The sequence below is a fragment of the Frankliniella occidentalis genome, unplaced genomic scaffold, assembly GCF_000697945.3.
Source record: "Frankliniella occidentalis isolate FOCC.00 unplaced genomic scaffold, Focc_3.1 Scaffold665, whole genome shotgun sequence".
Taxonomy (NCBI): Eukaryota; Metazoa; Arthropoda; class Insecta; order Thysanoptera; family Thripidae; genus Frankliniella; species Frankliniella occidentalis.
In genome coordinates this window covers 23,765-44,862 of record NW_026267778.1, presented here as the reverse complement: position 1 = coordinate 44,862, position 21,098 = coordinate 23,765, and the positions used below count along the sequence as shown (strand labels likewise).

General features: G+C 45.2%; 4 protein-coding genes across 24 annotated transcripts in view; 2 read left to right on the top strand and 2 right to left on the bottom strand.

The window, feature by feature from the left end:
• Positions 1-47: 47 nt before the first annotated feature.
• Positions 48-8,944, top strand: LOC127751659 (dmX-like protein 2; the record flags this gene model as incomplete). The annotated part of the gene is given in 14 exon segments (XM_052275556.1): positions 48-280; positions 374-937; positions 1,022-1,243; positions 1,340-1,610; positions 1,699-1,897; positions 1,996-2,290; positions 2,374-2,498; positions 2,576-2,732; positions 3,439-3,522; positions 4,589-4,649; positions 4,769-4,977; positions 5,072-5,216; positions 5,324-5,541; positions 5,625-8,944. Coding segments are annotated over 14 exon segments (2,987 nt in total), but the record flags the coding sequence as incomplete, so codon positions are not given.
• A 406-nt stretch (positions 8,945-9,350) lies between these two features.
• LOC113201991 (uncharacterized) lies at positions 9,351-12,322 on the bottom strand. 2 transcript variants are annotated; one of them, XM_026416021.2, is made up of 8 exons: positions 12,199-12,322; positions 11,840-12,096; positions 11,583-11,754; positions 11,203-11,507; positions 10,641-10,944; positions 10,089-10,385; positions 9,826-9,980; positions 9,351-9,750 (listed from the first exon to the last, which is right to left on the bottom strand). In XM_026416021.2, the coding sequence occupies exons 1-8, from the start codon at positions 12,218-12,220 to the stop codon at positions 9,598-9,600; spliced, it is 1,665 nt and encodes a 554-aa protein (XP_026271806.1). In that variant the 5' UTR covers positions 12,221-12,322; the 3' UTR covers positions 9,351-9,597. The 2 variants fall into 2 exon arrangements, with proteins under 2 accessions (XP_026271806.1, XP_026271815.1); XM_026416030.2 differs by having other exon boundaries at positions 12,208-12,310.
• Positions 12,323-13,036: 714 nt separating this feature from the next.
• LOC113202555 (uncharacterized) lies at positions 13,037-15,496 on the top strand. 19 transcript variants are annotated; one of them, XM_052275565.1, is made up of 4 exons: positions 13,037-13,126; positions 13,201-14,809; positions 14,888-14,965; positions 15,014-15,496. In XM_052275565.1, exons 1-4 carry the CDS (start codon positions 13,109-13,111, stop codon positions 15,391-15,393), a joined length of 2,085 nt encoding a protein of 694 aa, XP_052131525.1. In that variant the 5' UTR covers positions 13,037-13,108; the 3' UTR covers positions 15,394-15,496. The 19 variants fall into 19 exon arrangements, with proteins under 19 accessions (XP_052131525.1, XP_052131535.1, XP_052131528.1 ...); XM_052275575.1 differs by lacking the exon at positions 14,888-14,965 and having other exon boundaries at positions 13,201-14,839; positions 15,122-15,156; positions 15,211-15,496; XM_052275568.1 differs by having other exon boundaries at positions 13,201-14,839; positions 15,122-15,496.
• A 75-nt stretch (positions 15,497-15,571) lies between these two features.
• The window catches only part of LOC113202547 (glutamate receptor ionotropic, kainate 2-like), a 6,062-nt gene continuing 535 nt past the window's right edge, over positions 15,572-21,098 (bottom strand). The window contains exons 2-15 of one of the 2 annotated variants that reach the window (XM_026416823.2): positions 20,588-20,743; positions 20,326-20,510; positions 19,991-20,148; positions 19,772-19,913; positions 19,343-19,684; positions 19,019-19,252; positions 18,737-18,940; positions 18,570-18,654; positions 18,134-18,272; positions 17,706-17,843; positions 17,428-17,629; positions 17,098-17,341; positions 16,716-16,984; positions 15,572-16,195 (exon numbers count right to left, since the gene is read on the bottom strand). In XM_026416823.2, the coding sequence (XP_026272608.1) occupies positions 15,959-16,195; positions 16,716-16,984; positions 17,098-17,341; positions 17,428-17,629; positions 17,706-17,843; positions 18,134-18,272; positions 18,570-18,654; positions 18,737-18,940; positions 19,019-19,252; positions 19,343-19,684; positions 19,772-19,913; positions 19,991-20,148; positions 20,326-20,510; positions 20,588-20,743 (2,735 nt within the window). In that variant the 3' untranslated portion in view covers positions 15,572-15,958. Of the gene's footprint in view, positions 16,196-16,715; positions 16,985-17,097; positions 17,342-17,427; positions 17,630-17,705; positions 17,844-18,133; positions 18,273-18,569; positions 18,655-18,736; positions 18,941-19,018; positions 19,253-19,342; positions 19,685-19,771; positions 19,914-19,986; positions 20,149-20,325; positions 20,511-20,587; positions 20,744-21,098 lie in introns of those variants that run through there. The other variant, XM_052275557.1, reaches the window with a different exon arrangement.

Sequence of the window (21,098 nt, the reverse complement as noted above, 5' to 3'; positions counted from 1 at the left end):
AACTGTGATCATTTCTTAATATATTATCATACTTTCTCAAATTTTAGCAAACGAAACTCTGCTTCGCACTCTACTGAGTTATTGTAGCTTGCATGGTGCAAGTGGAGGTGGTTTGGCATCAGTCCGTATGGAGTTGGTTTTGTTGCTGCAAGAGTTGCAGCAGGAGAAAACACAACAGCAGTTATTGTCACCTTTGCCTTTCCCAACAACTTTGCCATTACTTTCTGCTAGTGTAGCTTGCAACAAGACTGTAGTGGCAGACCCTGTGCGTCATTTGCAGGTAAATTGAAAACATTATCCTCCTTTTCTAATGTTGGCTCTAGTTATGTTTAAGGTGATTTTCTTTTTTCTACATAAACAAAATTTGTTACAGGCTCAAGCCCACGATATGCTGCAAACCATAATTGATTTCCGCAGCCCTCCCATGTTAACTCGATCAAAGTTCAGCCATGTATTTGTTTTACGTGACCTGTCAGTTGCTCTATCAGCTTGCATCTATCAGTCTTTGTGTGATTCTGATACTTTCAGTGTGAAGCACCATACAGACACATTCCAAAGCACAGGAATGGAAACATTGGCAAGGTTGAATGTTGTTTATCCCAACAGTCATTTGATAGCAGGAAATGCCAGGCGTCGAAGGTACTCAACTGATGAACCATTGCAAGTCACAACCATACCATCAAAATGGCCTGGAGTCACAAATCTGCGGGCTCTTCTAGCCAGAGATAAAGATGAAGACACTCCGCGACTGAATATTTTGTTGTGCGAAGCATTTGTTGCCACTTACATGAGTCTGATTACTTATGCTACAGCCACCTGTGATTCACATATTCTCTACCGTCTGGCTGGTCAAAACTTTAGCAATTTTACATGGGCAAACTTATTTGGAGGAGGTGTTAAAAAATTGTTAAGAGTAGCCCAAAGTACAGCCTCTCAAGTAAGTTTTGGCAATTTTTTTGCTATTTCAACTATCTGAGATAGTGGTAATAAGTTTTAGTGTACAATATATGTCTTTTTCCAGTCTGTTGGTAGTACTAATACAAGTCTGGAAAGAGAACAAAGCGTTTCAAGTGAGGGTAGTGTGTGGACTTCAATCACCAAGCAGCGAGCTCGCTTGAACATGAAACTTTTGGGTCAGTTTGGGAGTCAGTCAGGAACTCCTCAAATGAAAGAAGATAAACCTACATACAGAGAGCAATTTGTTTCTCCTGAGATGTCAATGCTCTCATACTTTTTGAACAAGGTATAATTATTTTCTATATCAATTAATTTTTATGTAAGTGCAATTAAAAAATAATTAATCCATGTTTTTTTGTTTTTTTACTGGGAAATTTTATAGCCTCAGCTGAAAGAAGATGCAGATGAAGTTGATTATGACTCTGCAGATTCTGCTGTTAGTGACTTAAGTGAAACAGAAGATGAAGATGATGATAATATTTTTGATGGCACAAGTGCAGCTCAAAGAGAAAAACAGAAAAACAAAGAACGCGAAAATGTAGAACACTCTAATCCTAATTCATACAGTTGGTGTGTACTTCGTCTCGCTGTTATGAAAATTGTGCAATGCCAACTCCAAGAGTTTCTAAACATTGCTGGCATAGAGTTGCAAGGTTAGGAATTACCAATTTTAATTTCACAGTTCTTCTTACCTGTAACTTTTTTTTGCTCATTGATTGTTTGGTTTGATTTTCTGTATAGAACTGCCTGTATGCAGCCCATTGATTCATGGAGTTTTACGTGCTGTCAATCAATGGATTGATTGCCTAAGAGATGAACTTGATACCCGTGGTCCTGCTCCAGTTGATTACATTCCTGGTTGTTATGTGGAATCTACAGCCACTGGTCCTGCTATCCATAAATATCGGTCTCTTTTAGATAAAAGTAACACCCCTTTCAAGTGAGTATTTCTTTTTTATAGGAATTTGAAGGGGGCATAACAGGTAAAATTGTTATTTCTTTACATGAACTGTTTACATTTTAAATTATTTCTTTCAGTTCACGTCACATATCAGCTGCTCCTGCACGGCGCTTATGGAGTTTCCTTGTAAGACAGGAGGCTGTTCAAGAAATCTTTATTCGTTGTGTGTTTGGTAAGAAGAGATCTATGTCAACTCTCCTTGATGGAGGACACCACATGTCTGATGGCAGTCCTGCATTACGTGGTGGAGGAAACTCCTCAGATGATAACAAAGGAGCCACCACTGTTGATTCAGCCGGCAACCCACTACCAGAACCCGTTCGCATTATTCACAAGGAGCAAGATTCTATTTCTGCATTCTGCCTTAACCAGGTACATGGAACATTTGATTTCTTACTATGTCAACTCTTTTCTTAAAAACCCAGTGCTCTACAATTTTGGCATTTCTTTTTCAGGTTAACGCTGGACTTTTGGCTCTGGCTACTCCTAGGGAAGTACAGGAAATGGATATTTCACTTTTGTTGGAATTACCTTCATGGCTTGAAGATGAGTGTGAATTTGACATAATAAATCTCAACAAGTAAATATATCTTTTGCATGGTTCAACATTGTGTGAAGTAGCTGTACCTCTGAGTTAAAACATCATGCTTCTTTCAGGGAGCCAGAAACACTACCTGCTTCAAGTTTCCTTGTCATTCAAACTGCTGCTGATAGGCCGCACTTGTCACAAACCTCCCCAGCAATACAGAACTATCAGCAACCAGCAAGTCCTCAGCCCGGCATTGCTGGCCAATCAGGGCGTGGAGCATCTGTGGTGAGATTTACTCTTTTGGCTACTGAACACAATTAACTTGTTAACTTATGTTTTTTACAGTGAGTTACATTTAATAGAAAAGTTCAGAATCCCGCTCCAATCTGCTTTCCTTTTTTTTATTTTTTTATGGAGTAAGGGGACAGAATCTCAGAGCTAGCATATCCCTGCATTTGTGTGAGAGTGTTTTTGTGTGTTGTGTTTGGTTGCTCAGGTGGGAGTTGTGCAAAGTATCCTATCTATTCCTATCTATGGAATCAAATCAGGTGTTGGTTATTTGTCACAATAGGCAATTGTTTTCAGTTGAAAACAGCATTCGGTAATGATGCAATAACCTGCCTGCTTGAATGTCTGATAACATGGAGTAAGGCAGCTGGCAAATGCTGGAGTATGAGTGCTCGTTGGCTCACTCTATGCGGACATTTTATTTTCACTTCCCTCGGAATAAATTTAAATAATCCCAGTTTCATTATTTAGGTATCTTAGATTTTTCTTCAAAAAATGCATACTGAGATTTCTGTTACTTGGTTGATGGTTCCTCAACCTGCAAAATCCAATGGCTTTTGTCTGTATCCTCTTTGCATCTTCTGTTAGAAAGAGTCATCTACCTCAGCTTATTTGTTTGGTTACTCTAAGATCTTCCATGAGAAAAATAAAATTGCATTGTACTCATTTCTTTCCTGCTTGTCTGATACATGCTGGGTCACAGATGAAGGGCCTCAACTTCCCAGGGTCTCATGACCCCAAGTTTTGTCAGTGGGTGATCGACCGTAGTCGACACTTATTGAAACCGGTGAGGGTGAAACATTTGTAGTGCCTGGCTTTTATTTTATTTGTTTCACTTTATTTTATACTTTTATTTCCTATTTTGTTTTCTGTGCCTTACAATGGGGCTATGTGTAATTAATGCAATGTATTACGTATCTTTTTACTATTATTTCTCATTGTGACATTTTCAAGACCAAAAACAGCATGCTTCCCTGAATATCTTCTGTATTTATTCCTTTTAAAAACAGTAGTGTTTTTTCTTTAGCACAATCATGCATATTAAATTACATATTTGGTTTCATGAGACATCCGACTCAAGCAGAGTTCGATGTTGTACATCTTGTTAGTTGACACTTTCTGGGAGGCAGGTCTACCCCTATAAAAATATCTAAGAATTCTTTAACTGTGGGGTCACCAACCCCTGTGTTTCCATTGACTTCTTGTGAAAGGTAAAATAAACACTTAGAAAGTGGCCTATGTGGACAGACAACTGAAAAAGATAAAGAAAAATAAATGCTCCCCATAGAAAGTGTTACAGGCACTTGTCTACTAGCCTTGCATCTTTCTTTTTGCTTTGGTAACAGCTAATTGACAAAGACTTGAGCTTTAATTTTTCTTTGAGAGTTAAGTAAGCATGATGTAAAATGCTGTTGTAATTATTTTTTATGAAGCACGTGTTCTAAGATTTCATTTACCTAGTACATCCTACCCTTTAAATGTTATGTGCATATCCTTATTACGCCAATAATGTCATTTTTCTTCTATTGCTATGTACAACTTAACCACCACAGTGAACAGTTATTTGTAATCAGTGGACGGTGCTGTACAATTCTGTAATTCTGCAATTTTGAAACTATCTGTAGTTGTTTTCCTTAATTTTTTTCCTGTAAAGTTGAGCTAAATTATTAATGGCATGAACTTATACATACAGTTTTTGTCTTTAATTAACATTTTTTTAATGAAATGATTTTTTAAAATATTGAACATTGTTTATGTGGTGTTTTCAGTGTAGTAGTATTTCTCTTTATTCTTAAAAGTATTTCAGAAATATACTGTGATGCTTTTTAATTGTAATGTTGTTTTCTTATCAGGTAATGAAACACAAGGTAGATGGAATTCGGCGTTTGAGTGCCCATCCATTGCTTCCATTATGTGAGTCTAATTCGGAATAGTTTTTGAGTACCGCACTCCCCCTTCGGTCCAATTAATCAATCAATCATCTTACTTCTAATCTTTTGTGGTTCTATTTTTTAAAAATTGCGTTCTTACAGATCTTACTGGCTCTCAAGACGGCTCAGTTCAGATGTGGGAGTGGGGCCATGCACAACCTGTCTCTGTTCCACGGTCTCCTGGAACATTTGCTAAAGTTACTCGCGTGCGCTTCTCAGAACACGGTAACAAGTTTGGAGTTGCAGATGGAGATGGCAACCTTAGTTTGTGGCAAATAGGATTACAATCTAATGCAAGTCGCCCTTTCTTTGTAAGTTTTGATTTCATTTATTCATTAAAAGTGTGTGAATATCAATAGATTTAGATATATTGTCCTATTTTATATCCATTTCTTTAAATTGCAGACATACCAATGTCACAGTAAAGTGACAAGTGATTTTGTGTTTCTTGGTGCGTGTAGTTTGGTTGCAACTGCAGGCCACAGCTCAGAGAGTAAGAATGTTGCATTGTGGGATACTCTTTTGCCTCAAAAGAAATCACTGTTAGCTGGTAGGTGATTTAAGAAACTTCTTTTTTGGGAGGGAGTATATGTGTGTATAATGAAGTTCTGTGTTTCTTAATTAGTGTTCATACTTCTTCATTGTGTCCCGTTATAGTGTTCAACTGCCATGATCAAGGAGCTTCCAGCCTTGTGTATGCGCCTCAACATCAACTGCTTATTTCTGCTGGCAAAAAAGGTGATGTTTGTATATTTGACGTTCGCCAACGCTTGATGAGACATCGTTTCCAAGCTCATGATTCAGCTGTAAAATGCCTGGCTATTGACCCTGGTGAAGAATTCTTTGTGACTGGATCAGCTGATGGGGACATAAAGGTTTGTTTCAGTTACTTACAAGATTCTGTTCTCTGCTTTCCAATATAATGCACATCTTCTTTTGATTCCTATGCTCTCTGTAGGTTTGGGGACTCTCTGTTCATCAACAATTGTACAACTTCCCAGGAGAGCATGCTCGCTCAAGTTTCTTCAAAAATATCGGCCAAGGTGTAACACAACTAAAAGTTGATGGATGTGGACGTTTATTCTCTTGTGGGGCAGATGGCTCTATGAAGGTGCGTCAACTTCCTGAAAGAGAATGCTCTATTGTGCAAAGTCTGTATTAGAAAGCAAATTTGCGGTAATGTTAGATATGATACAAATATTCAATGCTTATAAGACAAAACTTTCTGTTAGACACATCAGTATGCCATGAAATTAAAGCAATTTTCATTTTTTGTTTCTTTTAAAAATGATTAAAGCCATATCTTTCAGTTTACTAGAATGGTAAGAAGGGTCAGTGGACATGTTTCCAAACTGCAGTATTAGAGTGAATTATAACCTTTCTATGCCACTGTAGCTACAATTTTGTATTATATGTAATTCAGTATAAATAATGTTTGAGTATTGCTGCGGAGGATGAACTTCATGTTTGAAGCTGTATGTAATGTATGTAGTCTGTTCCCTTTCCTCTAAACACGGAGGCCTAGTCTATTATTTAATTTTGCTTGTCCAGAATGATTGCTCCAAAATTCTTAAATGTAGCATGCATTGCTGTGTCTATCGAGATATGTTCTCATTCCACAGTACTGTACTTAGTATTAAAACTACGTTTGGAAAAAAAATCCCAACAAAACTACAAATTTGAATCTGTTTTTATATTTTTGGAGGGCAGAAGCATTGGAACATAATAAATAGCTGCTTGTAAATCTTATTTCTATTGATATTTGGTTATGTCCATCACAGTTCATCTGGCTAGCCTTCTCTAGACTATGCTGTGTACTTCTGGACATTTTTATTACAACCAACTTAGCTGAATTTTGAGCTTAAAGTACATTAGGATAGGAACTCAAAGAATTTTGAAAAGAGCAATTAATTGCTGTTGTTTTGTGTGTTTGGGATTTTATTGTGTGTAAAATGGTACGTTCACCTGTGATTATATATGATTTTATTTATTATGACCTGAAATTATGCCATTGTTCTAAATATTAAGTTTATTAACAAGTGAAGGAGTCATGATTTCCTCCAACTTGTTATTTTTATAATGAGGACTTAATATATTTCATGAAGCTGCCTTTTCAAGCACTTACTACTGTAGCCTTTTACTTAATACGTTGATTATTCACTCTCACATGTATTCTGCATCCTTCATCAGATTTGATGGACGGTGTGTTACATTTTGTTTCTTATCTAATCACCTTAAATTAATTGTAATCAATTGTTGTCAAAGTAATGGCTTTATAATATCCTATCTCATTTGGTAGTCAGTTGTTTGTTGAACTGCCTGTAGGTTGTACTGGCATTTATTGAATTAAAAACTAAATAAGAAGTATGACAGATTCACTGCTCAACTGCCACCATATATGGTCTGCAGGTTGTTCAAAACTTTTGTTTCTATGCTTATGTGCCCCAATGGATTGAAATGCAGTAACTAAATATTTTTGCCCGTTATTCATATATATGTTTATAGCTACGGTAATTTAAATAATCATGCCAGGACTCTTGTGTCCACTAAAACTTACACATTATCTTGAGGACAATATTTTGAAAAAAGATGTTAAAGGTATATTTCGAAGCTTTGATTTAAATTGTATTTTACAAAAGTAGTCTTTATCGTACGCAGCAACATAAATAAGTTAAAGAGCTGAAAAGAAAGTGGCACATACAAGCAAAGAAGTAACTCCCATGTGAAGGTGTGGTGTGGCACACTCAGTGATCTGACCACATTTTACGTACCATGAAATTTATTATACTAGATTTTATTTATTTAAGATAAATGTGATGATTTCTTGCCTTTCATCAGTTGTAATATCGTAGTTTCAGGTGTTCTGTGCTTTTTGTTTATTCTCTCAAGGGAACTGTATGGATTATTGTTGGCTCTATTGAGTTTAAATTTTCAACCTACTTGTCTGTTGTTTACTTATCTGTTATGCAATCTAACATTTTATGTCTTCATAAAATGGTTTGTGCTTGATGCTTGATCTCTTTAAATAAGATCACAATCAGCCATAGTCTTGGTCAGACAGTCATAGACAAATATTCAGGGGGAGTTGCATCAATTTTTGAGCATATATGAAATGTATATATTTGTGTGTTAATGTGAGCTTGAAGAAAAGGGATTGTCAGATATTTCTAGTCTATTCTGTTTTGATGGTGGTCCTGCACTGTAAAAGCTGATTTTGAAATCACTTGACTTAAGCTAAACTTTATCAATCTAAATACTTCTGAAAGAAAATAAGGTGAACTTTTACATTTTTGGTTCTAGCACGGAGTAAAAGTAACTTTTACTTTTTCCTGGGTTCCAGGTAGAAAAAAGCAGGACTGTGAAACACCCTCACTCCTATTAGGGGTCAATGCTTTTCCTAAACCATCATTGGGACCATCCTTGTGTTGTCACAGATTTTGTTTGCAAAGCAGTAAATGAAATGTTTTTTTCACTCTCCGTTACTGTTTGAAAAATTCAGTGCCCCTGCTGTGCGGATAACAATCTCAAAAATGACAAAAATGTCTGCCCGATCTGGAAATTTGCTGTCTTGAATGTTACAATTTTGATTAATATTACCAAAGTGATACTGTATGTCATTTGTGTTAAACTGCTTTTTCATATCACAATTAAATGATTGGTACACACGTTGTTCATACGGTTAGCACTCTGTAGACCTTCAAATTTGACTGCCATTATTGTTTTGACTTTCTAGTCTCATTGGGTAAAGCATTGCATCAACAATCCCTCTTTCTATTCTCTCAAGTCTGGCCTGATATAATTGGGTTGGTCACACATCTTCCTCTTTTAAACCTTTTGTCTGTTCAGACCACAAATACAAAAACCACAGTCCCCAAAAACTTACTTATGAATATTTAAAAAAAAGTCTGAGTTTGAGTGTTTTTCCAAACAACAACAGAAAAAGCACAGTGCAGGATCTATGTTACCTTCAAAGTAACAGTTCTTGTAGGTTCCTCATTAATGAGTTTTTAGCTCCTTTACGTCGGACCTCAACAAAACATTAACAAGACTCCTTTTTCTTACCAAAGCAATAGATTATTGTGTATCATTGTTGTTCTGTTATGCCTCACAAATAGGTGAGGTACTATATATCATTTAATTACTTTGTTTTTTAGTCATAGTCTCCCACACATGTTTGAAAGGTAAGGTATCTAGTGAAATGAGAAAGTATTTAATGTAATTGAGTTTATATTGTATTAATATATGAAAGCACCGAAATAAATGCCATGTTTAAAATTATTGTGTCTATGGGATGTTTCGCAATAAAACACAACCATATTATATATTTGTAAGGCATTTGGTTGGAAGCGTAAGAGCACAACATAAATGTCAGTAACAAAAGCTCTTTTTCTTTTGAGGGTAAACTACAGTTTATCTAAAGCACTATGCAAAGTAAGCTTCTTGTAAGAAATTTTTCACATTCCATTCCTTCCAATTCTTGCCTAAATTGTTTTCTTTTGTCACTAATGATATTTTGAGAGACAAAAGCGGTGTCATTGAAATGCTTGATGTATACATTTAAGTTAAAACTGTATAAGTGTACTTTATGCCGTGCTCTTTTCTCCTTAAGATACTGTACTTTAAAAGACAATACATTGTTGTTGGATAGCAAACATTGTTTATCCACTGAAATAAAATGATGCTGTTTGAAAAGGGCTGGAAATTTATTGTTAATCTAATTATCTGAAAAAATTCTGCAGAGTATTCAACAAACTATTAGGGGTATTGGGTCAGTAATGATGGCTAACATGTGAAAGGAAAGCAACATTTAACATTTAAAGTAGAGCCAAGTTAGAGGTAACAGTAGGATTCATAAAACCATTTGAAAGTGAAAATGACCTAGCACTCTTATCTAAAACATTGTTTCAAACAGAAGCAAACAGAGTTTTTTCCTACAATACAGCTAAGTCTAATCTCCTGCTGAGCACAAGGAAATCCGTATGCAGTGTTAAATATTCTTCCATCTGGAGGCAATAACCACAGAAACGTTGAAGTCTTCCATTGCAAATTCCAATCCAGGCTAAGTTATTTTCAATGTAAAATTTCTTGATAGAAGGAAACACACAGTTAAAACTTCACCTTATGGTGGTTTACATTTTATCATGATCAAAAGTACTTACTTTGGCCTCCTCCTTGGTTCTTTCTCCATGCTCCAAAGTGTAAATTGAATTTTTAAGAAAGACCAAGTCATGGTAAAAGGTTACTTGGTATGACAAAGGGTGGAAGTTCAAGTAGTCCGTGGCATATTTCTTGAGCAGAGAAAGCTCTTTACAATCTGAGAACAAAAATTTAAAACTTCAACTCCCTTCAGTACTATGTTTCCTTGAACAATTCAAACATAAATTAAAAGTTATATTTGTTCATCTCAATGATTTAGTATTACCAAATTTGTAAGCAGCTCCGGTCTCTATAGAATTTTTATAAGTAGTTTCACAAAACTTAAACTTTGCCTGCAGGATAAGTTCATGATTTCCATGAAGTGCGCCATTAGGTCCACTGTGGGTTTCAATGAACTTTTCCAGCTGTATTAACTTATTTTCACTGCCAAGACATGCTGAAAATTCATCTGCCACACCTTTAGTTATTTTGAAAAATTCATCACCCTTGAGAACTAATTTGCAAGCTTTACAGATCCAATCTGTCACTAAAATGTTAGCAGTGTCCTTGGGCACCACGAAATCTAGACAGAAATTATTTTACAAACATATTAAAAGGTTTAAAAAACAAAACATAGCTCCCACTATAAGCAGGCGTGTATCCAGGATTTGAGTTCAGGGAACTAAAGTCATTCTGCTATTTGCTTCTCTTGGATTGCACTCTTGATTGCACAACAAATCACCTACCACATAGTCCCTTTACTGATGGCACAGGCGCGTAGGGTCACAATCCTCTGAACCCTGGATACATGTCTGCTATGAATAGCTACCCAAAATACCTTTGCAGTTTCTGCATTTTAATGATGACAAGTACAGTCCCAACTCTGAGGGGTCAGAGCATCTCTGACAATCACAAGGATTTTTACCAAGCAGATTTTGCCATTGTTGCCTTGAGAATGTTGATGTCATGCAAAGACTTGTTGGGAACCAATATCCTTTGGATACAGTCAACTTTTCTCCAGCTTTTATATCCTTACATGCAACAACCATTGTAGATTTATTTCCATTCATTCTGTGATAGGCCACATTCGGGTCACATGTTTGTTTCAAATATACCACATGAGAAGCGTGAGCTTCAGCCGCCTGAAAATTTAAGAAATGTACATATGTATAGGAATTTGAAATGTGTGGAGTTAAGGAGAGTTTTCTGTACCCAAGGAGAACCACTTGAGTCGAAATGATGTCAAAGAGATACCCATGTTGACCTTTTCAAGTCAAAGCGTAGTCCTCCAAGATACCGAAATTGATGTCTTGAAACGGTTAATAAAGTCCCCGGGATCACCCTATTTCGACCTCATTTCGGCTTTGTGTTCCTTCAGGGTGATGGGAAAAGTCACTCACTTCTACACTCTCTGAAAGGTGAACATATCTAGCTGGCACGGTAGATCTTAAGATGAGACAACCTAATCGCATAATATCTTCTGCCTTGAACTGTTGGAGCTTCAACTCATTTCTAATAAACATAACACCATGTGAACGAAGTGCCACATTTGCAAATTTTCCAAATGCATTATTATCGTTTTCATCTTCACTTCGATAAAGCTTCAACAGCTGTTTTGATTTCCCAGAAAGAAGAACACGGAGAACAAGAATCCATATGCCTGGCTTCATTGCAAAAAAAGGACGCCAGTCTGATCTTAGTTCATCTAAAAAAGTAAATAGATTATTTATTAGTATTATGACTCAAACAAAAGGTAAGAAAGAACAAAAGGGATATTCACCTTGATTAAACCGGTACCCTACATTCTGCATCGCTTGACACTCCAGCTGATGCATTTCTGAGCGCTCACAGTCTATACCACAAACAGGCCATCCACAGCCATTACACAAAGGAGACATGACATCATATATTAGAGGACGCAGGCATCCAAGACACACAGGTTCTGATAAGCTCTGAAAATTTAACAAGATGTAAAAACAATGATAAAGCATAAAAAAAGCTCTATTTCTTTTAAGAAAAATCCTGCTGCAAACTTACAGGACCAACAGCAATGGCCTGAGATTGAAAGATAACTGTATTGCAGGGTATGTTTTTGGATGCCACTAATTCAGTTGGCTTGGATGGCTCTCGTTTAAGTTCATAGTATTTATTAGAACATGATTTCCGATGAATCTTCCAATCAATAGTTTGGTGCTCTTTAGAGCAATAATTTGCTCCACACTTAGCACAGGAAAGTTTTGCATCCTTTTTACAATAAGCACAAAGGCCTTGATGGTTTACATCTGATTGATCACCTTCATTTAATTAAGAAAGTAAAGAATAAGAATGTCAATCGATAAAAGTGACAAAAGAGAAATATTTTTCTGGAAAACAAGAATAATTTCTCTAACAGTTACCTGTTGTACCTGATAAATCCATTTTCGCAGGCAGCTGAGTGTGTTATTCCGGTCCGGAGGGGAATACAGCATACAGCGTTGCACTGGGAGAGGGAGGGGAGGGGTGAGGAGAGGAGAGGAAAGAAGACGAAACACAGTTCCTTTCACGACAAACATGACAACAGAGTACTATTTTTTATACAAAACATTGTCAATAAATAATCACGTTAAAAAATCAATGATGTGTATTTTAATTGTAATCTTTGGATTTCAATTCACTGATACTTAAACTCATAGTAAACAAAACTATTTTGTATGGCTGCAACAAAAGTTTCGGGTTGGTACTCTGTTCGAGTGGATGCGGAGAGGGAGAAAAGCACGACAGTAGCCTCCCCGCCCCCAAGCGTGTTTTGTATAGTTAGGCCTGGTTAGGCAGTTTTGGCCGGAAAGACTTAAGTCTGAGTTATGGTGGGCGGACGGCTTGTCTTCTGTTGAAAGTAAAATGTAAACATAGAAAGGACTAGGTGTCTTAAAACGAATTTCTTTTTCTGAGCCAACACGGTAATGAGCGAAGAAGCTCAAAAATAAGCCAGAGATTGTCTCTTCATATGTTTACCTTTTCTTTCCTTAGCAGTTTCTTCCAGTTTCTTTGTTTTCGTCTAGGTGAGGTAGCGTCTTGCACCCTGTTCAACATTGCGGGGGGGAGGGGGGTTAATGACGCAAAGCCAAACTTCACGTAAGCAGGCCTATTCTTGCTCTGTATGAGTGATGTTTCTCCGAAAGGTGATCTGACATACATCTCATGAATGCGTCGCATAGTGGCCCAATCGCATCACCCAATGCAGCTGTTCAAACACCGAACCCAGAGAGGACAAGGTGGCCGACTTATAAAAGGAATGGCAATCCGAGTTTTGTCAATCACAGCTCGACCATGAAAGTGCTGCTACTGGTAAGCCATACCAAAACGCAACACTCCTACCATGTGTGTCGCCTATCAAACTGGCTAATGTTCTTTCCGTGCAGGTCGCTCTCCTTGCCGGCTGCGCCCGGGGCCAGCTGAACATCTCGCTGAGCTCGAGCTCGGGTAGGACTGGCTCGCTCAGCGCCTCTCTGTCCGACGGCGTCAACGCCGCCCGGAACATCGCCGGCCACATCGACACGGCCCGCGACATCGCTGGGGAGATCAGGTCCGTTAACAGCCTCTCCGATGGCGTCAGCGCCGCTAGGAACATTGCTGGACGTCTCAGCTCTGCGAGGAACATCGCCGGAGAGGCCAGCTCCACCGCGAGGAACGTCGCTGGAGCCATCCAGGGCCTCGCCGGGGCCCAGGGATCGTCCGGCAGCGCCCTTGGAGGGGGGCTCAGCGCAGCACTCAACGGAGGTCTTTCCGGAAGCGGTCTGAGCGGAGGTCTCAGTGGTCTGCGCAGACTCGCTGGAGGTCTCGGAGGACAGGGCCAGGGAGGTCTGGGTGGAGCTGTCAGCAGCCTCTCCGATGGCGTCAGCGCCGCCAGGAACATTGCTGGACGCCTCAGCTCTGCGAGGAACATCGCCGGAGAGGCCAGCTCCACCGCGAGGAATGTCGCTGGAGCCATCCAGGGCCTCGCCGGGGGCCAGGGATCGTCCGGCAGCGCCCTTGGAGGAGGGCTCAGCGCAGCACTCAACGGAGGTCTTTCCGGAAGCGGTCTGAGCGGAGGTCTCAGTGGTCTGGGCAGACTCGCTGGAGGTCTCGGAGGACAGGGTCAGGGAGGTCTGGGCGGAGCTGTCAGCGCAGGCCTTGGTGGTCTTGCTGGAGGACTCGGCGGCCGTGCCGGCCAGAACAACGGACTTAGCGGCCTCCTCTCCGGCGGTCAGCGCGCAGGTCTTGGGGGCTCAGGTGGACTATCCGGAGGGCTTAGCGGCCTGGGCCTGGGTGGTTTGGGTTCCGGTGGTCTGAGCGCAGGTCTTGGTGGTACAAATGGGCTATCCGGAAGACTCAGCGGTCTGGGCCAGGGAGGTTTGGGTTCAGGAGTTTTGGGGGGAGCCAATGGACGAGGCCGCCAGGGTGCTGCCGGTGGACAAGGTGGTGCCGGAGGCCGTGTGGGCATCAGTGGTCAGGGACAGGAGGCTGCCGGAGGTCGTGCAAGCCTTGGGGGTCAGGCGCAGGGTGCTGCAGGAGGCCATGGAGGCTTTGGCGGCCAAGCTCATGGAGGTGCTGCAGGTAGTCTGGGCCTCAGTGGTCAAGGGCAAGGTGGTGCCGGAGGTCGTGGGGGCATCAGTGGCCAGACACAGGGTGTTGCAGGAGGTCGTGGAAGCTTTGGCGGTCAGGGCCAAGGACAGAGTCAGGGTGCTGCCGCAGGCCGTGGAGGCTTTGGCGGGCAGGGACAGGGTGCTGCCGGATGTCGTGGAGGCCAGGCTCAGGGCGGAATCGGTGGTCAAGGAGAAGCAGGAGGTCGCGGAGAAATGAACCTGAGTTTTGGCGGACAGGGACAGGGCGGGCCTGGAGGTAGAGGTCAGGGTAGTGCCGGTGGCCGTGGGCAAATGAGCTTTGGTGCTGGCGGTCAGGGTCAAGGCCAGGGCCAAGGAGGACTTGGCGGCCGCGGTGGTCGTGGGTTTGGAGGACGTGGTGGCTTTGGAGGACAGGTAGGCATGGGAGGTCGTGCTGGAGGACAGGGTGGCATGGGAGGTTCAGCTGGAGGACAGGGTGGCTTTGGAGGACAGGTAGGCATGGGAGGTCGTCCTGGAGGACAGGGTGGCTTTGGAGGACAGGTAGGAATGGGAGGTCTTGCTGGAGGACAGGGCGGCATGGGAGGTTCTGCAAGAGGACAGGGTGGATTTGGAGGACAGGGTGGCATGGGAGGTTCCGCTAGAGGACAGGGTGGATTCGGAGGACAGGGTGGCATGGGAGGTTCCGCTGGAGGACAGGTAGGCATGGGAGGTCGTCCTGGAGGACAGGGTGGCATGGGAGGTTCTGCTGGAGGACAGGGTGGCTTTGGAGGACAGGTAGGGGGCTCCACCGCAGGGCAGGGCGGGTTTGAAGGTTCGCTTGGAGGACAGGGAGAGAACCGGTTTGGAGGACAAGAAGGCATCGGAGGATCCGCCGGAGGACGAGGTAGTCTCGGAGGGTCTTCTGAAAGGCAACGTGAGTTCGGAGCTCAGTGGGAATTTTCTGGCCCCTCTGGTTCACAGGGAGCAGAAAGTGGCACTAGAGGAGGACACTCTGCTCGCTTGCGCATTTAGAGATGCATGCTCACAATCTGTCTGAAGTAAAATCCTTGTAATTGTTAACTAAACAAATGGACGTATGTTACATCATCTTGAATAAATGCCTCTTTCTTCCACACATTTCTCTTTTCCCTTGCTGCTGCCAGGTCCGGTACAAACAAGTGGTTTATTTTGTGTGGTAAACATACAAGTATACGATAAAACAACTGTAATTTATTCTAAACAAAATATGTGTCACAATTTATCAGATTGTTTTTGTCACTTTCTACTTTGACAAGACCTTTCGTGCAGCGAAAGTGTAAGTTCAAGTATCTAGAAAATGGATCCTCCTCTCGCTATCACCTAAGGAGACCACCCTCTAAAAAGCTCCACATTACCCACGCCCTAGAGGCCTACCGTCTTTTGGAATGTACACGATGGTAACATGCTCGGCCTCGGCTGCTGACTGGAAACAAATCGCAATTCAACAAGAGCAACAGCAGACGCATCAAAATGTCACGGGGTTGGATAGCTATGGCTTGCGCGACGCGGCCCTGCAGGTGGAGCTTGCTCGGCGGCGGCCCCGAGACCACGACTGCGTCTACTTCTTCTTCTCAGTGCCGCCTCCCCCGTCGCCGCCATCACCGCCGCCGCCCCCGCCGCCCAGTCGCTGGAAGGCGTTTAACTGCAGCAGGGAGAGCGCCAGGGACCTGCCCAGGGAACGGCTGCCACTGCGGCTGGAGCTGGGCGTCGTCGCCCTGTGTCTGATGGGCTTGGTGTCCTCGCTGCAGCGCACCGCGAACTTCATCTCCTTCACCAGCGCCTCCTTGGGGGTGATCTGCGTGCGGGAGAGAAGCATTAGAGCAGGCGATGCAACGGTCGGTCTGCCAGTCCCTGCCAACATTTCTTATTCCTAATTAAAGACCTCAGTTCCGCTCGCGCTCGACGCTACCTACACCACAGTTGCTACCATCCACCCCCGCCGCTGTGCCCCCCCCCCCTTTCTGTTATAGTCCGGTTGGAGAGCACCCGCAACAACTCCCCTGCCCGCACCAGCTAAGCTCCCTAGCACAAGCGCCGCCGCTCCACCCGTCGGCCCAGCCGCTCGTGCGCTGTAACGGGACCCCATATCTAGGCGAACTAAAGTTCTGATCGTCTGCTGTGCGCAGCCCCGCCCCGCCGGCGATCACGTCGAGTTCTCGTTCACGCGTGTGACGCCTCGTCCGATTCCTGGTGTGCGACGGTGAATACGTATCAGGCGTTTGCCTTTCGTGTTTATTATCCCCGTTTGACCTTTGCTGTGCTGGGTGACGACGCCTGTGCGTGTGAGTAGTGAAAGGGCAGGGTAGCACACGCACCTTGTTCTCGATGGCCACGGTGTGCGTGTTCCAGAGGAACTCGCCCACCGCCACGAAGAAGGCGCCCACGCAGCCGTACGTCAGCACGAGGAACACGCCGCCCACGTGACCCATGGTGAGCTTGTTGTCGTCGCTGTTGTCCACGAACTCTTGCTCGCACGCCCCGCCCGCGTCCATCTGCTTCCACCAGCGGTCCTTGAGCTGCACCAGCTTGCCCTTCTCCTGCAGCTTGAGGACGGCGCCGGAGATGAGGGCGCGGTAGGGTGAGTCTGCAACGGGCGGTGCGAAAATTAGAAAGTGTGAGGGGGGGGGGGGAGGCGTGACTGTCTGGGGTGACTGCTGACCGAGGGCAGAGGGGGGTGCTCGTGCAGTGTTAACTTACTCCTCGGCATGGCTATGCCGTAGCCCTTGGAGTCGAGGAGGTTGCCCACCATCCGGAGGTAGCAGGTGCGCTGACACTCGTACTCGATGCCGGTGGACTCCATGAAGAAGGCGTAGTCCCGCTTGCCGTTCTCCCACGCGTTCTTGACCCGCTCCACGCCCAGCGGGTTGCTCGCCGTGAACACGGTGGGTCGCGCGGCCGACATGATGGACCACATGCGCTGGTACTCGGACGTGTTGGAAGCCTGCACATGCCACGGAACAACGCGTGTCAGGCTTAAACTTGTGACGTGCATTGCATTTTTGTGAGAGACGGTGAGTGTATACTCACCGCGAAGAAGGCTTGGGTGGAGCCGCCGGCCATGCAGCCGTACTGGACCTTGTTCTGCGCGCCCAGGTCCTTGGCGCTGTGGATCCTCTCGGTGTCCAACCCCGCGGCCGTGAGGAAGGCCGCCAGGTTAGCCGTGTACGAGGAGATCATGATGAGCGTGAAGAACCACCACAGGCCGGCCACCATGCGCGTCGAGGGTGCCCTGGGGAGACGGGCCAGGATTTAGGGATCACGTTATCTCTCTCTATAGTGCCCCCCCCCCCTTTTCCAATACTCACTGTGGCAGGAAGTCGCAACCCTGCTGGAGGAATGAACCCATGGCGAACCACATACTGTTGATGAGGTTGAAGGTGTTCTCGAGCTCCTCGGGCTCGGGGTTGCACGGATGAGGGTTATTCCACTCCAGAGGGGTTACCCTGCAGATAAAGTTTGCGTTTTCTTGAGATTTTTGAAATTATTATTGAATCTATGGCCAATGATCCAGTGGCGTCACTTTCAAGACAGGTGAGCGACGGACGTCACAGAGTGACGTCGGTCGTATGTAGTCATTCACCAAACATACGCAAGCGAACTGGCAGTTTTTAAAGTGCTGTACTTCTAGCTGTGTATTCGCAACAGGTGTTGCAACACCTGACTGCTGAGACGGAATTAGATCAACAAAGGGGAAGCCCATTTCCCTAATGGGCCGCTGCTATTTGCTATTTACCTCGCAAGTATGAAGAGTAATAGTGATACGCTTATGAAAGCCGACGCCATGTAGATCCAAACTTCCGTGGACAGCGGCTCCAAGAACGAGTAGAGGTTGGGCGCCTTCTCGGGCGGATTGGAATACAGAATAGAGATCCCTGTGGACAGGTTTATGGGATTATCCAGAAAGTAAGTCCGTTTTTTCCTTTAGTTTCATTCAGTTAATTACAGGAGCTCGGCGCCTGCGAGACTCGGGATAGGCCACCCCGCACTACACGCATGCGCTTCAGGAAAGATGTTGCCTACCCACCCACCAGGCGCTATATAGAAGCCCGTAGAGGCTGAACTGGTCAAGTGTGTAGCAGCGAATGACGGACGTACTTACCGGATCATCACTATTCAATCGGCGACGATTCTTAGCAATGTCTGAAGTCGATACTTCTGGATTTTCTTACCGAGAGTCATAAACGGCATCGTGAAGTCCACGGCTCGCTCCCGGTCGTACGTTATAGTCAGGTCGCAGATGCCCAGGTCAGCTTTCTGTCAAAAGAACAGGTGCGTCCCGTAAGAGCCACGGTGCTTTACCAGACCCTCCCATCCAGTTCCCTCGCTCGCTTCTCACCCTGTCCAGCAGATCCTTGATGAGGCCGTCCCACCGCCCATCCTTGTTGAGAGAGCCGTACTTCCCGTCCTTGACGAGGTAGAACTCGAACTTGAATTTGAGCTCGTCGGCGATCATTTGGATCAGTTCGATGGCGTATCCGCGGAACTGGTCGTTGCCCGTCGTCCCCGTTTGGTTCTCCCTCATCATGAGATACGGTGGACCCTGGGGGGCGGAGCGGAGCGGTCAGTGGGGAGGAGCCCCATCAACAAGCTGAAGCTGCTTTGGACCGACGATACTCACCAGCTTGGAGACGACGCGCATGACCTTCTTCGAGAGCAGCTCTTTGGTGAAGCGTTCCATCTCCTCGACCGTGCGGTACAGGTGGATGCCGGAGCGGTTCCACGTCCCCGTCGCGTTGTCCGCCCTGGTCTCGATGAGGGTGACGGTGAAGTTGTTGCGCCTGTACGACGAGTCCTTGTCGAGCCACAGCGGGCCCGTCATGCCGCTCTCCGTGTTGTCCGGGTCACTGTATTTCTGGAAGCGAGCGCCGGCGTAAGCCAGGTTTGAGTGAGTGGGGTCTCTTTAGGGTGGTGAGTGAACGCCACGGGGAGCGTCGAGGCTTACGGCTTTGACGAAGGAGACGATGCGCTCGCCGTGCTCCCACTTGTCCACGCCCTCGCACGACAGCGGCGCCTCCACGATGAAGGGCTCCGTCTGGTCGAGCTGGTGCAGCGCCCGCGCGAGCATGTGCACCGCGTCGTTGATGAGCGCCGAGGACGTCTTCACCATCTTGGGCGTGAGCGTGATGGTGTTGCCGCGCATCCGCTCGGTCCAGATCCAGTCGTGGACGGCGTTCTGCACGTCCATGGAGTTGGGGTCGACGAGCCGGAAGCCCGTGATGTTGGCGACGCCCGACTCCTCCTCGGCCCACAGGTCCAGCTCGGTGTAGTCCAGCGTGTGCGCGTCCTGTGCCGGGAAGCAGTCGATCAATGAAAGGCAAAGACTGAGCCGCGACCACGCTGTCGTGGTCGTGGGGCCGGAGGGAATGCTCACCAGTGACGTGACCAAGTAGCTGATGTAGTCGCTCATCAGCTTGACCTGCTTCGCCTGGTAGAAGATGTCCATGAGCTTGTCGGCGGACACGTCGAGGAGTATGCGCGTCTCCGTGCTGTTTTGGATCTCCTTCAGCAGTGGCCTGCCTGACCCTCGCCGTCAGAGAACAGCTCACCCTAATCTGAAGTCTCAAAATGATATACACTTTTCGTCACTTGCCTGTAGTCTGGCCCTTCCCCCAGACGCCGGAGGGTGACTGGGCTGTCGCTGGGACCGTGAGCCTTGAGCACCTCCTGAAGCCGGAACAGTCCCTCGTCGTCCTCGTAGACGATGGTGAACGTCTTCCAGGCCATGTCCTCGAGCAGGTCCAGGATGGCCTGGAACAAGAGTTTCACACTGCCACGGTGCCATCACAGAGTCCGTACCTTGCTCGCCGGCGGGCTACTGGCAGTGGGCTCGAATGGGCCCTCTAGCCGGCTGGAGGTTTAAAGTCTAACCGACGTCGATTTCCACCGATTGGCTTTTAAGTAGCGGATATCCGTCTGGGTGCCTACCTGCGAGAGGCTGTGGCGCTCGGGGTAGATGTTAATCTGGTAGTTGGTTGGCCTCCTCGCCAACCCGGGGTGCGTGACGATGTGTGGTATCTCGAACGTCTCCGTGATGGAGGATACGATATTCACCGATTGTCTGCTCTTGGGGCCGAATATGGCGGCTACGCCATTGTATGTTAGGTTGCAAACTGTGAAAGACGCAAAAGAAGAACTTTTATTTTTCAAACATAAACAAGTAAGATTTTTACGTCGTTCGTTATCTTACCTCTTTTGCTCAGCATGAAGCTGTCCACGTTGGTCAGCAGCTCCACGACGGGCACGATGGTGATCCCGGGCAGCACTTTCTTGTCCATGTTTACGCGCTCGATGGCCGCCCTAAAGGCCAGGATTTCCTGCCACTCGTCTTCGTAGAACAGCCCGGCTGCGGAGAGAAATAAAACACTCTTTTGATTCGAAACTATTCGAAAAATTCGCGTAACAACTGAATACTTTTCTGCGACCCAATACGAGTCGCTCATAAACCACGCAGCCTTCGAATAACGATTACACTCAATAACCAGAACATTTCCGACCGGCGCAGGAGCGCCCCTCCACGCCACCGTCTCGCTGCGTTTTCGCCCTTGTTCCTCGTTCCGGACCGTAAAGTGGCTGACGTTGGCGTCCATTTCCTCGGCACCGCGTGCGACCCTGGTGTTTATGACCGGGCCGGGGGTATTTAGAGGGACGGCGACACCAGTGCCGCCCGGCCCGCCCCGGCCCACCTCAAGCCCCCCCCC

Excerpts from the sequence above, each read along its gene's own strand:
- LOC113201991 (XM_026416021.2), bottom strand. The coding sequence starts at position 12,220 with ATGGATTTATCAGGTACAACAG. Across the intron at positions 10,945-11,202 it reads ACCTTTCAGAGAGTGTAGAA|GCGGCTGAAGCTCACGCTTC; the intron begins GTGAGTGACTTT and ends TTAAATTTTCAG. Across the intron at positions 10,386-10,640 it reads AAAATGCAGAAACTGCAAAG|ATTTCGTGGTGCCCAAGGAC; the intron begins GTATTTTGGGTA and ends ATTTCTGTCTAG.